Source organism: Phaseolus vulgaris, chromosome 6, assembly GCF_051622355.1.
Source record: "Phaseolus vulgaris cultivar YP4 chromosome 6, ASM5162235v1, whole genome shotgun sequence".
Lineage (NCBI taxonomy): Eukaryota > Viridiplantae > Streptophyta > Magnoliopsida > Fabales > Fabaceae > Phaseolus > Phaseolus vulgaris.
In genome coordinates, this window is record NC_143503.1 from 29,133,288 (window position 1) to 29,149,950 (window position 16,663).

The 16,663-nt window shown below is 35.8% G+C and overlaps 2 protein-coding genes across 6 annotated transcripts; both read left to right on the forward strand.

Annotated features, from left to right (window-relative positions):
- The first annotated feature begins 1,050 nt into the window (after positions 1–1,050).
- On the forward strand, positions 1,051–8,200 carry LOC137831941 (phytochrome B-2). The gene is made up of 4 exons (XM_068639856.2): positions 1,051–3,450; positions 4,190–4,997; positions 6,513–6,806; positions 7,337–8,200. Exons 1-4 carry the CDS (start codon positions 1,374–1,376, stop codon positions 7,554–7,556), a joined length of 3,399 nt encoding a protein of 1,132 aa, XP_068495957.1. The 5' UTR covers positions 1,051–1,373; the 3' UTR covers positions 7,557–8,200.
- A 1,910-nt stretch (positions 8,201–10,110) lies between these two features.
- On the forward strand, positions 10,111–15,713 carry LOC137831942 (uncharacterized). Of its 5 annotated transcripts, none has more exons than XM_068639857.2 (13): positions 10,111–10,567; positions 10,686–11,100; positions 11,177–11,843; positions 12,134–12,174; positions 12,360–12,428; positions 12,818–12,918; positions 13,042–13,120; positions 13,409–13,507; positions 13,633–13,701; positions 13,806–13,855; positions 13,970–14,051; positions 14,413–14,507; positions 15,116–15,713. In XM_068639857.2, the coding sequence occupies exons 1-13, from the start codon at positions 10,299–10,301 to the stop codon at positions 15,246–15,248; spliced, it is 2,169 nt and encodes a 722-aa protein (XP_068495958.2). In that variant the 5' UTR covers positions 10,111–10,298; the 3' UTR covers positions 15,249–15,713. The 5 variants fall into 5 exon arrangements, 3 of the variants coding, with proteins under 3 accessions (XP_068495958.2, XP_090159231.1, XP_090159230.1); XR_016521352.1 differs by having other exon boundaries at positions 10,163–10,567; positions 13,294–13,507; XR_016521351.1 differs by having other exon boundaries at positions 10,168–10,567; positions 11,177–11,846; positions 13,294–13,507.
- The last annotated feature ends 950 nt before the right edge of the window (positions 15,714–16,663 follow it).

Here is a 16,663-nt window from a genome sequence, read left to right on the forward strand (position 1 = left end):
TATTTAATTTTGTTGTAAAATCAAATGATATGAGAATTTAATTTTCCAGTTTCAACATAACACTACAAAATACTTAAATATCAGGATTAACATCTATAAAAATAATCATTTAAGACACGACAACAAAAAAAGTCACAAAATTAGAATATCATGTCTCCTTCGAAGTTGTTTTTTTTTTCAAACTCATTAACATTGTTGAACTAAATTTGGATGTTGATGTTACTTAGATGATCGAATGTTAGATAAAGAGATTTTATAAATAGTATGTTATTTAAAAACATCAGGCGACAAATTTATATTATTTGTCAACACAAAAGATTTACTCATTTATTATTAAGAATATGTTTTATGATTTGAACGACTCCTATCAACTAACACAAAAAACATAAAATATGAGTGTATATATAAATAATAAAAACTAAACCTATATTTATATGAATAATATTTAATTATGGATTATCATATTAATTAAGCACTATTATGTTCCATTTTAATGTCATTTATGATATTTATTATCATATCAAGTACCCATATGTATGCCTCGTGCTAGGCATAATTTAATTCACAATTTAAAAAATTGTTTTTTATTTTATTTTAACTAATTATCACTTATATTAAATATTCAATACTTTATTATGTATATATAATAAGTAAACATTATTATTTATTTGGATCTGTGGAGAGAGGAATTGTGACGTCATAAAGAAAAGAATTGACGAAGTTTGATTTGATTGAGGCATGGGTTAGTTATCGTAATTTTGTTTTAAAATAGATTTTATTCGGAAAAAAATTGGCAAAGTGTGATCCTCCACCAGTCACTCTGACTCACTACCCTTCTCAATTATGTTCGCACGACCCAACCTCTGCCACAAGAAATTCCACCATACCAAAAAAAGCAAAAAAATTAGTAAGATTTGTTTATGCATAAAGTAACGTGAAATGTTTGACAATTATATTACTTTGATGAGTTAAAGTGGGTTAAGAAGATAAGAGTAGTGATTAGAGAAGATAAAAGGTATATTAGTGAGATTTAGAGTTTGTGATGGTTTTGGTTTAATATTTAAAGTTAACTTTACGCAGACCACATAGAGACAGGCTATCGAGCAATCGCGTCGCGTGCACGAGAAACGCCAAACAACAAAAGCAGCGTTATTTTGTGAAATTGCTGAAGCTGCCACTGTCACTCTGAGCTTCTTCTTCTCTCTTTTCTTTATTTAATTTAATTTAATTTAATTTAATTTTCACTCTTACTGGTTACATCTTCCTCGTGGTGGCAGTCACTCTCTAGAGTTCCGAGAGTTTCACACAACAAACATAACCTTAAGAGAAAGAGGAAAAAGAGAACAAGTGACAGAGCCAAATTTTCGACTTCAATGGCCTCAGCAAGCGGAGCAGAGAACTCGTCGGTTCCGCCACAGCAACAAATTCACAATTCGCGAACCAAGCTGAGCCACCAAAACATCGACTCCATGAGCAAAGCCATCGCGCAGTACACGGAGGACGCGCGTCTGCACGCGGTGTTCGAGCAGTCTGGCGAGTCGGGGAGGTCCTTCGACTACTCCCAATCGATTCGCCTCACCCCGGAATCGGTGCCGGAGCAGCAGATAACGGCGTACCTCCTCAAAATCCAGCGCGGAGGCTTCATCCAGCCGTTCGGCTCCATGATCGCCGTCGGCGAGCCCTCCTTCCGCATCCTGGCGTACTCCGAGAACGCGCGCGACATGCTCGGCATTACTCCGCAGTCCGTCCCCTCTATCGACGACAAGCTCGACGCCTTTGCGCTCGGCGCCGACGTCCGTACGCTCTTCACTCAATCCAGCGCTCTCCTCCTCGAAAAGGCCTTCGCCGCGCGCGAAATTAGCCTCATGAACCCTATCTGGATCCATTCCCGAACCTCTGGTAAGCCTTTTTACGGCATACTTCACCGGATTGACGTCGGAATCGTCATCGATTTGGAGCCCGCACGTACGGAGGACCCGGCGCTTTCTATCGCCGGTGCCGTTCAGTCGCAGAAGCTCGCCGTGCGCGCGATTTCGCAGCTGCAGTCTCTCCCCGGTGGTGATGTTAAGCTTCTGTGTGACACTGTTGTTGAGAGTGTTAGGGAATTGACAAGGTACGATAGGGTTATGGTTTATAAGTTTCACGAGGATGAGCATGGGGAGGTTGTTGCTGAGAGTAAGAGGCCTGATTTGGAGCCTTACATTGGTTTGCATTATCCCGCCACTGATATTCCTCAGGCTTCTAGGTTTTTGTTTAGGCAGAATAGGGTTAGGATGATTGTGGATTGTCATGCATCTGCTGTGAGGGTGGTGCAGGATGAGGCTCTTGTGCAGCCTCTCTGTTTGGTTGGGTCCACGCTCAGGGCCCCCCATGGTTGTCATGCTCAGTACATGGCTAACATGGGGTCGATTGCGTCTTTGGTCATGGCTGTTATTATTAATGGAAATGACGAGGAAAGTGTTGGAGGCCGGAGTCCGATGAGGCTTTGGGGGCTTGTTGTTTGCCATCACACTTCTGCTAGATGTATTCCATTTCCCTTGAGGTATGCTTGTGAGTTTCTCATGCAGGCCTTTGGGCTGCAGTTGAACATGGAGCTTCAGTTGGCCGCGCAATCGTTGGAGAAACGGGTTTTGAGGACGCAGACACTGTTGTGTGATATGCTTCTTAGGGATTCGCCTACTGGCATTGTCACTCAGAGTCCTAGTATTATGGACTTGGTGAAGTGTGATGGGGCTGCTCTTTACTACCAAGGGAACTATTATCCGTTGGGTGTGACTCCAACTGAGACTCAGATAAGGGACATTATTGAGTGGTTGTTGGCCTTCCATGGAGATTCGACTGGTTTGAGTACTGATAGTCTTGCTGATGCCGGTTATCCTGGGGCTACCTCGCTCGGGGATGCGGTTTGTGGGATGGCAGTTGCTTATATCACGGAGAAGGATTTCCTTTTCTGGTTCAGGTCGCACACGGGAAAAGAGATCAAGTGGGGTGGTGCAAAGCATCATCCGGAGGACAAGGATGATGGGCAGAGAATGCATCCCCGTTCTTCTTTCAAGGCATTTTTAGAAGTGGTGAAAAGCCGTAGCTTGCCATGGGAGAATGCGGAAATGGATGCAATTCACTCGTTGCAGCTTATTCTTCGTGACTCGTTTAGAGATACTGAGCATAGCAATTCTAAGGCTGTTGTGGATCCCCGTGTGGCAGAACTAGAATTGCAAGGGGTTGATGAACTAAGTTCTGTGGCGAGAGAGATGGTTAGATTGATAGAAACAGCCACCGCTCCTATATTTGCGGTTGATACTGATGGTCACATAAATGGCTGGAATGCAAAGGTTTCAGAATTGACAGGACTTGCTGTTGAGGAGGCTATGGGGAAGTCCTTGGTTCGCGATCTTGTGTTTAAGGAGTCTGAAGAAACTGTGGAAAAGCTTCTTTCTCGTGCTTTAAAAGGTGCTGTTTCTAATACTCTGCCTTTGTGGTCCGTTTATTGGGTATGTTAGATAACTAGGTTGGAGAACCCTGTACCATTTGGGAGAACATGCCAATCTAACCATTTTTGTTTGGCAAAGTTGTATTGTAAACATGATAGCTAGAATTTTAGTGGGTGCTCATATACTTAACGGTATTCAGCAGCACCCCAAAAATAGTTCATATCACCATACTAACTACCTTTTCTTTTCCAAATATTCAAGCACAAACTACCGGTTGTTCTGCACAATTTGCACTTAATGGTTCAGTCATTAGAGTTTCAATAAAAACCGCAACCTAGGTAAGCATAAAATTCAACCGTGTAACAATGCAAAACTTGTTAATGGGAAAAAGAAGAAAATATTCATAGACCAATCCAGTGTGACAGTATCATTCTATTTTAGTTAGCAGTCTGTCACTTAGGATTTAGGATGCTTCGTTTTTTGTAAGGGGCTACTTTGGGATGGTGTAGATTCTGGAATGAAAATCACTTTACTCTGGCTTGATATAAAAAAATTAAGATGTTTTAGAAAATAAAATGTACTCAAATTGCTTTTTCATATTCCTACTTTCCAACTACTGAATGGGGCATAATGTATTTCAATGAGCTTAGAAGTAAACTGTTACCCATTGCTATAAACTACATCTAGTTTGGCTTTAGGAGAAATGAGGTATTGATAATTGGTTGTACAATGACATAACTTGAATTTAATTAGTACAGGTGAAGAGGATAAGAATGTTGAGATAAAAATGAGGACGTTTCGCCCAGAACATCAAAATAAGGCAGTTTTTGTTGTGGTGAATGCTTGCTCCAGCAAGGATTATACAAATAATATAGTTGGAGTGTGCTTTGTTGGTCAGGATGTTACTGGTCAAAAAATTGTGATGGACAAATTTATCAACATACAAGGTGACTACAAGGCTATTGTGCATAGTCCAAATGCTTTGATCCCTCCCATTTTTGCATCAGACGATAACACATGTTGCTTAGAGTGGAACATTGCCATGGAAAAGCTTACAGGTTGGGGTCGTGCGGATGTCATTGGAAAAATGTTGGTGGGAGAGGTTTTTGGTAGTTGCTGTCAGTTGAAGGGTTCAGATTCAATAACAAAGTTTATGATTGTCTTACACAATGCACTTGACGGACAAGATACAGACAAATTTCCTTTTTCATTTCTCGATCGGCATGGAAAGTATATACAAACTTTCCTGACTGCAAATAAGAGAGTTAACATGGACGGTCAGATCATTGGGGCTTTTTGCTTTTTGCAAATTGTGAGTCCTGAGCTTCAACAGGCTCTGAAGGCACAGAGACAACAAGAGAAGACTTCCTTTGCTAGGATGAAAGAGTTAGCTTATATTTGTCAAGGAGTGAAGAATCCTTTAAGTGGCATACGCTTTACCAACTCTCTTTTGGAGGCTACAGGCTTGACCGATGAGCAAAAGCAGTTTCTTGAGACTAGTGCTGCCTGTGAGAAGCAAATGTTAAAGATAATACGCGACGTTGATCTTGAAAGCATTGAGGATGGGTAAGTTTTCTAAGTTATCCTTTAAAACCTTTTGGTTGTCTTGAAAGACAATGTAAAGAGTAACAAATTTTGCTATTTAAATCCAGCATCCCTAATGTGAAAGCTTGCAATGTGATGAATTAGATGCTAACAATCAAAGCTGAATCGTACTGAAATGTGATAGCTTAGTTTTCAGAACAAATGGTATTTCGAAACGGGACCAGGAAGCCAAGTTAGTCCTAGTGTTGAGTATTGTTGCTCCACGGTACTGTAACTAAAATGTCTAGAGCCTGTTTGGAGTAAATTTTTTCATACATACTCCTATAAGAGAAAAATAAGAAGAAAAAACAAAATTTATTTCTCTATAAACTAAAACTAAAATTAGCTTATAAGAGAAAAGTAAGATGTTGAAAAAGCTAATAGGAAATCATTTTTATAAATTAGTTCATAATTTTAAATATAGAGAAATTGATTTCATCTTCCCTATATACCCCCATTGAAAGACTCAACAGGATTATGTACTTGGAGAAATCTTTTCTGTTTAGAATTATTTGTATAAGAAACAACATAAATGATTAAAAAACAGGTTCAATATTTTTTTGTTCCAAAAAAATAAAAGTTTTAAGTGTGGTGCCTATAATTTTTTTTCTTTCTTTTTCATCTTATTAACTCATTATTATTTTTTATTCCTAACATTCATTTTAAGATGTATATATATATATATATATATATATATATATATATATATATATATATAACATTCTATTTAAATTCTTTTGATTTTTCATCCTTCCAAATTTAAATCATTAATTTTTATCTCTAACATTCATTTCAAAATATGCAATATTTGTTTTAATAATCTTGAAAGAAAAAAAATTAGAGGTGTCGACATTATATCCCATGCACTAGTGGATACCAAATGAGATGCTCACTTAACATTTTTGTTTAATATAACTTAATAGTATATATTAAAAAACAATGATTTCCTATTTTAGAGAGATAAAAAGTAAAGCATCTTTTATTGTTGGAATGATACTCAAAACTCTTGTATTATTTAAGGAGTAAAATATTAAGTCTTAAAAGTTGTTTTCGAGTTAACTTTGACCACATCTGTGTTTTACCAATATGCTTTGAAGTTTTCCATTTTTGCTTTGATCTGCTAACGTCTTGGAGTTTGTGAGTACCCTGTATTACATGTTCGTCAATGATGTATATCAACTTCATTTGTCTTCTATGACGCTCTACGTAGATTAAGTCAGACAACAAAGCACGTATTTGTTATGTAAACATATACACTACCTTCCCACTAGGATGTTTAAATTTGGGGAATTGGTATCTTTGAATATCAATAATTAGTTCTATCTCCATATACCATACTTTGCCAGTGGGTTGATACTTCCATTTCATGTTTTGCTGTCTTAGTTAGTTTCCTTTAGTGTTCTTACTTGCTTTAATGTCCCTATAAACTTACTGTATTGATTTTGATTTTGTTTAGAGAAAGGTACGATCATGTTTTTGTTTTCCTTTTGGCGTTAGGTCCCTGGAGCTTGAAAAGGGGGAATTCTTGCTTGGAAATGTCATAAATGCAGTTGTTAGCCAAGTAATGTTACTGTTAAGAGAAAGAACTTTACAGTTGATTCGTGATATTCCAGAAGAAATCAAGGCATTGGCTGTTTATGGTGATCAATTGAGGATTCAACAAGTGTTGACTGATTTCTTATTGAATATAGTGCGCTATGCACCATCTCCAGATGGTTGGGTAGAGATTCATGTACATCCAAGAATAAAACAAATCTCGGATGGGCTCACTCTTCTCCATGCTGAATTTAGGTACTGTGGTGTGATCTTAAAGTAATTCTCATTATTTTTGTTTTCAAGTGTTTACGGATGATAATGAACACCTAAAATAAGTGTTTACAGGAGCCTTAGGTTTAGACCTTGTCTCAATCTCAATATGATTACAATAATTGAATATTGTGGCCTTGGTAGATTGATATCTTAGAATCTTAGTTTCCCATCTGAACAAACTAACAATCTGACTAGTAATTTGTGAGTTACTGAAAAGAATAATCCCAATGCTTTTTGACTTCCCTTTGGATCTGTTGTCATTCTACATAATTTGTTGGGAAAGAGATTACGCAGAAGAAGAAAACAATGTTCTTATCCAACAAAAAGAAAGAGAGAGAAAAAAAGGGCAAATGCTTGTTATTAGCTAAATACTTATTGGATGTATACATTTAGCAACTTGTAAATTAGTACTGACCTTGTGGTGCTTTTCCATATATGCAATGTTTACTTGGGTATTATTATTTTCGAGTGGATAGTATTTAATCGACTGTCTGCTATTTTCTTTTGTGAAGAATGGTATGTCCTGGTGAAGGTCTTCCTCCTGAACTGATTCAAGACATGTTCAATAACAGTCGGTGGGTGAGTCAAGAAGGTTTAGGGTTGAGCATGAGCAGAAAGATTCTAAAGGTAATGAACGGAGAAGTCCAGTATATCAGGGAAGCAGAACGGTGCTACTTTTTTGTTCTTCTTGAACTCCCTGTGACGCGGAGAAACTCTAGAAGTGTTAAATAGCTATTCTGTAGCCGTAAGATTAAATTTAAAGCCCTGGCTCTGCCCCCTCATGCTGACCGCTAGATAGTTTGTTGTCATAAGTTATGCTCTCACCTAACAAGGCGACATATGGGACAAGAATTTGAACAAGCTGATTTGTGTAGTTATCCCAAATTGAACTGTTGCAACCTGACAAAACTTGTTCGGTACAGCAAGAGTGGCTTCTTGTTATGTAGCTAAATGTAACCTTAAGTCTTACTGATAAAGTTATGGCAGAGTAGATGAAATGCTGTGTCGCCAATATGCACACCTTCATGATCAAGTGGAGTCTCCTGTGAATTTTTTCAAGCAAATGCTTACATTAGCAGCTGCAGTGAACTCCAATCTATAGTTGGATTGAACTGCATCCATCTTCTGCATTCTCGTCTGTTCTAATAGTAACTGCTTATACCGAATGAGTTTCAAAGTTTGCAAATATGTGTAAAATTATTGTCTCCCACAAGGTTTGCCCTCTATGATGCTGCTTTCCAATTCTCCACTCTTTTTTTCATCATTTCCTGTAAATCCCTTCCCACTCTAATAAAAGCTGGGTTATTTATCCTGTATTTTTGGAAATTTCGTGTAAGCTAGCCTTTCTTTAATAAAAAAGAATTTGCACCTATCTATATCTTTATTGTCTGAATTTTTGTTTCTGTTACTCTTTCCGCGATTTATTTTATTTCTTAAATCATTAGCAGATGAACTAGTCACACCATGAAGAGAAAGGTTTTAGAATAATTCCATTCGATGGTTTATAATATATGCAATGTGGCTCAATTTCAATCCAATGATAGATTCGATGGTCAAGTCAACTAAAGTAATTACTATTTCTATACTTAGTTAAATCTTTTGTAATCAATAAGAATTATTAAATCCATAGCTTGTTCAAAGATAATATGGGAAGGAATTCATGGATAACCACATCCCTCAATTAAATATATCTTAAATTCAACAAATCAATAAAGGAAATAAATCTTACAGATAGCTTATAGTAGAATTTTCGTACCCAAATATAACAATCATATTATTATAGGTAAGAAAGTTTGATCTCTGAAGGATGGGTACTCCTAAAACAATATACTTTATCTACACTGAGTATGCATTCGTATCTGATACTCATTGAGTACCAATGGGTACATATTGTGAATACTATCATAAATATTTTACAAAAATCACTTCAATTGGATACATATTAGTACTTTTTAGGTAAATATTGAACTAGTATCTATGTCAAATAAATAAAAAATTACTACCGAAGAAGATCTTGATCAATTTGATTCCTTATAAGAAAGATGTAACTTGAAACTCTTTTACAACTATTATTGTCATTTTATTGTAAGAGAATCTAGAGTGCATATTCTTTTATTCATTCTATGAAATGAAACAGGTTTATTCCTAAAATAACTTAAGATTTAGTTTTTTATATATACAAATATTTGTCCTCTCTAAAAAAGAGAGTAATAGTTATAAAAAGCGTAAAGACAAAATATAGGAAATAGGTGGAGATGAATGAGATCCACATAGTTAAAGGGGTTTAAGTTTTTGAAGTTTGCTAATCTTTCTCTTGATGTGATGTACCACAGAATGTTTTTCCCAGAGATAGTGAGAAAGAGATGATGAAGGTGTGCTTCAATTGCTATACATGTGCAGAGTATCCTTTCTTCCTTTTGTTTAAAGCCACAAGTACAATTAGTGAGATAAGGATGCATTCCGGTGCATTTAATACAAAAATTGAAAATTAAGTTGCATGAAATGTACCATCATTTTTCTCATGCAAAGCAATGTGAATAAATTTTTGTAGGATGAGTTCATTAATCAGAGGGTAATTAAATCTTATATACTAAAAAACAACAAATATTTAGATATTTATTTTAAAAAAAGTATTATTAAATACTTTTCAATTGAAATATAAATCAATCTTTGACCAATTTTTCTTCCATTCTTTTTTAAGTTCGTTTTGTAGTTTCTTAGCACAAATTATTTGACTGATTCATAAATCAGGCCCAGTTTTCAAAATAGAAGTTATTAGAATAAAAAAAAATATTATATAATTTGTACATTAAAGAGAAGTAAGCTGAATATCACCTAAGAATTTTGAATAACTTATTTTGTGGGGGGATTGAGAAAAAAAATTACAAATATAATATGATTTTGAGACTCCATGAAAAAAAAAAAAATCCATAAAGATTCTAACATTAGAACAAAAAACATTGAAAGTTTTTTAATAATACAAGATATTGATTGGAACACGAAAAAGTGTGTCGAAAACTCAAAATGAATTTTACCATGGAGATGAAGTAAAACTTATTTATTTTTTATATAGGTAAATAGTCAGTTAGATAAAGAAATTTTGAAAATTATATATTACGATAAGTGAAAAACAACAAAAGGAAGAGACATGTGTTTATTTATATAAGGTTATTCTTCACTAATGATGAAAAATATTAATTTTCATATAATATAATATGTAATAAATTATTATTAATATTTGAAAGTTTAATTTTTGTAATACATGTGAAGAGATTAATTGGAAGTAGTGGTTATTGATCATGATAATTATCACCGAACACTGCAGCAGATAAAAAGAAGAGATTGTCGTTTTTGTCTGTTGACCCTTTCTAGTTGCAAACCATTTGTTTATGTGTTCTTCTTTCTCAAACCTTGAGTGTCAAGTTTATCCGCCCTTACTTTTTTTGTATCATTCTCATAGTGAGAATTGCTGAAATGGGAACCCCAGAACAAGAAGAAGAAGAAGAAGAGAAGCTTCTCAAAAAGATAGAACTTCTCGAAGAGGGTCACGCTCACCTCAAGCAAGAAATGTCCAACTTCCAGCTGCTTCAAAACCACAGGTCTCATTCTAGGTTTGGTGCTGCTACGTCTAACCAACCCTCTTCTTCTTCTCTGCATCAAAATGGAAACAAGTATCTCAATATCTTGCAGTCAATGGGCCACTCTGTTCATGTTTTGGATCTTCAATGTCGTGTCATGTACTGGTGAGTGCTTATTTTTATACCTCGTCAACTGTTGTCATCTGGGGTGCTTGTTTTTGTAGCATATCTAAAGTAAAAGTTGTTTTTTTATGCGTGGGGTTGTGTGATCATCATTTTGCAGGAACCCTAGTGCTGAAAATCTGTATGGCTATGCGGCAGAAGAGGTTCTTGGGAGGGATGGGATTGAGATGCTGGTGGATCCCAGGGATTTTGGTTTGGCCAATGATGTGTTCAACCATGTCAAAATGGGAGAGAGTTGGAGAGGCCAGTTCCCTGTTAAGAATAAGAAAGGCGATAGGTTCTATGCCGTGGCAACCAATACACCTTTCTATGATGATGATGGAAGCATGGTTGGGTTTATTTGCGTCTCCTGTGATTCACGGCCCTTTGTTGAATCCAGAATTCCCTTTCTAGGAGCAGAGAGTGCAGAATCTGTATCGGGTTCCAATGGTCGTAGGAGTAGCATTTCAGATAAACTTGGCCTTGACTCTCAGCAGCCACTCCAAGTTGCTCTGGCTTCGAAAATTTCAAATTTGGTTAGTTTTGTGCCTTTTGTGTTTCTGTGTTTGTGTATGGCTTAGCATGTCTTGATGTTTCTAACTGTTACACCAGGCTTCAAAGATGAGTAACAAAGTTAAGTCCAGAATCCGAACAGGAGAAAATAGTGTCAATCGTGAAGGTGGGAGTGGAGAAAGTCGTCATTCCGAGCATAGTTTGTTGGAATGTGCTGTTTCTGACCCGAGAGAAGATGGTAATTCCAGTGGGGCTAGCACTCCCAGAGGAGATGTGCAAAAATCTCCTTTTGGTGCCTTTTCTCATGCTGAAGAGAAATCCCAAGGGAGAACTATGAGAGACTCCGATGATCAGAGTGAAGGAAAACCTATTCACAAGATCATAACTTCTAAGGCTGAAACATGGATTCAAAAGAAAACATTGTCATGGCCTTGGAGAGCAAGTGATCAGGAAGGATCTGAGGCAAGGAATGTTCATGTTGCTTCCCCTTGGTTGCAGGGTGACCAAGAGAATGAGTCGGTTAATCAGAATAATCTTTCTTCTGGGTTGAAGCGAGAAAGCCAGGCAGGCGAAAGCAATGGACCTGTTACTAACGAGGCTTCAGGATCCTGGTTCTCGTTTGTTAATGTTAACAGCACAAGTAGTACCAGCAGCTGTGGCAGTGGCAGTAGTTGTGCTGCCAATAATAAAGTGGATGTTGACTCCGATTGCTTGGATTATGAAATTTTGTGGGAGGACTTGACAGTTGGAGAACAAATTGGACAAGGTGGTCATGTCTTTACTCAAGTGGCAGCATGCTTGAGAAAAATAAGCTTTTTTGTCTTTTTACAATATCCATGCATCAATCGAAAGACATGTGTTTGTTAATAATGCTGATATATCTATGTACAGAATTTCTACTTTTGAAATTTGTTTGCTTCTTTATTAGGCCCGCCACCTGAATTTGATACCCTTACTTACAAAACCCAAATATATAGTAATCAGTGGTTATTGTCCACTGGTTTGCTATATCAGTTTTGAGTGTTTTCTATTTACCTTTCTGTTGTTGGTTTGCAGGTTCTTGTGGAACTGTATATCATGCTCTGTGGTATGGATCGGTATGTTCTTTTCTCTTCCTGTAATTTCTGTTTTAAATTTCATCTTGCTTAACATGTTTATGTTTTTTTGAATACATTACATTAATTGTTATGTTGCAACTCAAATTACTGCCGTTTGAAGTCCTTTTTAAATTGTTAAATTGAAAATTTAGTTATCAGACAAAAGTATATTCATGTTTCTTCAGGATGTTGCTGTCAAGGTTTTCTCAAAGCAAGAATATTCAGATGATATGCTACAGTCCTTCAGACAAGAGGTAATGTCTGGAAGTCTAATTTACTTGTTATGTTGGAAAATGAGAAATAAGCTAAAGTTTATCCATATGAAGCCAGCTTGTGTATAAAGAATGCTATGATCCACCCTTACCTAGGAGAGAAATTTTTTAGATTAGACCATAATAGACTATCTTTGGTGGATTTTACTTTAACGATGTTTACATGATGAGATCATCTTTATTACTCTTGGAAAACCTGATATGCGAGACTTCCTGATTTGAATCACTTGAGGAATAACCCCTCAGCTATGCGGATTGATAATACCGGACTTTCAATCAAATTAATTATAAAATTCCTCAGTTCCAGTGACTAATTGAATGTCCCTTAAAATTCAGTTGTATACCGATTTGACAATGTATTCTATAAGCAGGTGTCTGTCATGAAAAGACTTCGTCATCCAAATATTATTCTCTTTATGGGGGCTGTGACTTCACCTCAACATTTATGCATTGTAACAGAGTTTCTCCCACGGTTTGTCTTGCTCCATCTCTGATTTACTCAGTATCGTGAGCATTCATTCTGATTCAATTTGTTGTCTCATAATGCTGATTTGCGCTGATAATTGTTGCATCAATTTATGTTTTATCTATTCAGGGGAAGCTTATTTCGATTGCTTCAGAGAAACACATCCAAACTAGAGTGGAGACGGAGAGTTCATATGGCCTTAGATATTGTGAGTACTTAAAAGCAGTATTATGGACAACATCTCTTCCTGTGTCGATGTATCTTCTTTGTGTTTAAGTAATTACATCTTATTCTTGTGATGCTGATGTTTGATGAGAAATAACAGCATGTTCACTTTTGTTTCCCTCCATTTTCCCTTTTCAATATTATTAATCATTTCAGACATCTATTCTTGGAGCAATACTAGTAGATTTCGACTTCAACTTCAATTTGTTATCTTAGAAAGGATCTCTATCACTGTGATTGAAGCAATGGTGTATGCTTAATCTTTCTATAGGCACGAGGTGTAAATTATCTCCATCATTGCAACCCCCCTATCATTCATCGAGATTTGAAGTCTTCAAATATTCTAGTTGATAAGAATTGGACTGTGAAGGTTTCGTCACGTATCTTTTTACTTTTTATATGTTGGGTTGTATTCATTCAGTTAGTGCTTAAGGAATTACAGCTTATTTTTATTCTTATTTAGCCAGACTATCTTAACTTTTGTTGGCAAAACAGGTTGGTGATTTTGGACTTTCCCGTCTTAAACATGAAACATATCTCACTACTAAGACAGGAAAAGGCACGGTAGGCTCTCGTTTGTGGTGGTCCCATAGATGTTTGACTTTTGAATTTTTCCCCTTCAGTGTCCAAAGTGTTTCTGATTCTCCACTTTTTATTCTGCTTTGTAGCCTCAATGGATGGCACCAGAAGTTCTTCGTAATGAACTGTCAGACGAGAAGTAAGTGTGCTTTATGCTCTCTATTACCCTCTCTTTTTGTCTTCCTCTCCCCTTCACTCTTTCTTACTTTAATCCCACTTTGAATTGTTTTTTGCTGCTTCATGGAACCATTAGGTCTGATGTTTACAGCTTTGGGGTGATATTGTGGGAACTTACAACTGAAAAGATCCCTTGGGATACTCTCAACCCAATGCAGGTATATTTTTAATGTGTACATCCATGAAAATTTATGAAAGTGAACAGATATAAAAAGTTATGTAATAGTTAAAAACGGCTATTTTCACAGTTGAAACATTTAATGTTGTTAAATTTGTTATTCCACTAATTCTAGTGCTTGTAGATAAACCATTTAGCAGGGTATGCAAATTAGGTTTTTGAATTTTTAATTTCTTCATCATGTCTACACTAATCTAGTTTTTAATTTACAAATAATCTTAGAAGACAACAGTGAGTGACAGCTTTTATCATCATCATTTGCTCCAATGCCTGTTATTATATTTCACTGTCTACTCATGCTCAGTGAGTACATATGAACAGTTTCACTAGGATTCTTGTAGGTTATTGGAGCTGTAGGGTTTATGAACCATCGACTAGAAATTCCAGAAGATGTTGATCCACAGTGGGCTTGTATAATTGAGAGCTGCTGGCACAGGTGTGCTATTTTTCCACTGTCATACGTATTTTTAATTTTTTCCCCCATTGCTCTAAATATCCATGACAAAATTATCATCAAACGTTCGAAAAAATCAGATTCTATTTCACTATATCATAAATGGAGATCATTTTGTTGTAGAGAATGACTATATGCTAAATATTATGTTTAAAGTCATACACGAGTGAAATGGTCTTTTGCTTAAGGACAGCATTGCAACATTCTATTTCTCCTTATTCTTCTTTATTCGCATGTGTGAGACTTCTCTACTTAGTATCTACATTATGGTTACGGGCTGAAAGCCTCTGGCCATGAATTTTAATTAACGCTCATAACTTGAAGCTGTTGCATATGTTGTACAAGGGTTTTTTACTCTAAACAAAAGAGTTAAAAGGGTTTTTTGCCTTCGTTTGGTTGACAAGGATTTTCAAAACAACATTTTGCTAATTTCTTTTTAATGGGTTCTTATTAAATAGTCTACTTCATTTGTTAGAGTTTTCATGTTAGACATTAGTGGTTATCAGTTATGCTTCGTTGTGTTTGAAGCGAAGTGTGGTGCAATTATCAACTCTCACATGCTAACTTTTTACTTTGTTCATTACCACCAGTGATCCAGTTTGCCGACCAACATTCCAGGAACTGGTGGAAAGGCTTAGAGAACTGCATAGACAGTATGCAATTCAATTCCAGGCAGCTCGATCTGCCGAGGAAGGCACTCAAAAGGAGTTCTCTAGCAAATAGCCACAATCTTTGAGCTTGTTTCTTCTTCATCTCTAACAAGCTGGTGCATAAGGAATTTTTGGCATATGCAATACAAAACATTCCTGATGAGTAAACCTGTTGGTACAAATACCTGGTTTTGGAGTCTGGCAGCGTTGTTGGTTCATCAGTTTTTGTCCAGTTATCACCATACAAGTAGGAAAATGGTTACCAAACTATTTTTAGTCATTTGATATTTCTTTGATGGCACCATAGAATCTTAAACTTGCTAGTAATGGTTTATATGCTTGAAGTCTTGTGGATAGGTTTGTATTTTATATGGAAAATGTTTGTACTGCATATAGTTGTATAGAATGTTTGGGAGAAAGAAAAATATAAATCAATGTAGGAAGCAGGGAAATGAGAGAAAATAGTGGAAAGAGAGAATTTTAGAAATTATTGTGTATCAGAATTTATTGATTACATAAACTATTTATAGTTTAGAGATATCAGAATCTGCTAGACCTATAACAGCTGAACACTTAAGAGAGGACTGAAGGCAGCAGACTCAATAAAAGTTAGAATGCAATATCAATCTATTTAACATGAGACCCAATTCGATTGATAGATTACACAATATATTTCATAATGTTTGACTGCAATTTTCATCTTCCAAGAAAACGACCAACTTCATATTCTTCAAACGTTAATTTGTCCATTCAGCCACTTTGGTGAAAAATAAGAATACATACCGGTCTGACTATACAATTGTATACGAATGAATATGCAAACTGTTCAAATGTTAGATTAAAGTCACTCATCTGTTACATGAGTTTGTATACTATCAAATATGTAGAAATGAAATTTTACCGAGTATAATTGCTACGACGACTAATATAAAAAAAAATATGATGCATGATTTATATATGAATAATAATATTAAAATTTATAATTTGAGTGTATTTAAATTATAAATTTAATCAATCTCCAATATATATTAGCCTTGGCATTATTCTGTCCTATGGCCAAGTCTGTTTTACGAGTGGAAATGTGACGCGACGAATAAAATCACGTGAAGAGGATAACAAAGGAGACACATCCAACTTTCTCAACCAATTTATAGAATGTCTCAACCCCTTTTGTTTCTTATGCCAAATACCATTACGAATCAATTTGTAATTTTAAAGATCGGCAGAAAAATCTAATCTTTGAATAGAGAATTATTTTTATGATGAAAATTAATTAAAAAATATGCTGCATAAATTTTCACTGTAAGAAATCTGTACTATTACATTACTGATTGATGCATTGGCCTTTAGTTAATTTACAACGCCTATTAAATGAATATGGTTTGAAGCTTTATCACACATAAAGTGGAAGTGGTTACAAACAAAAAAATGGGGATGGCAATAACTCCGAAGACATTATTATGGCGTATGGCCAATGAAAGGAAAGGC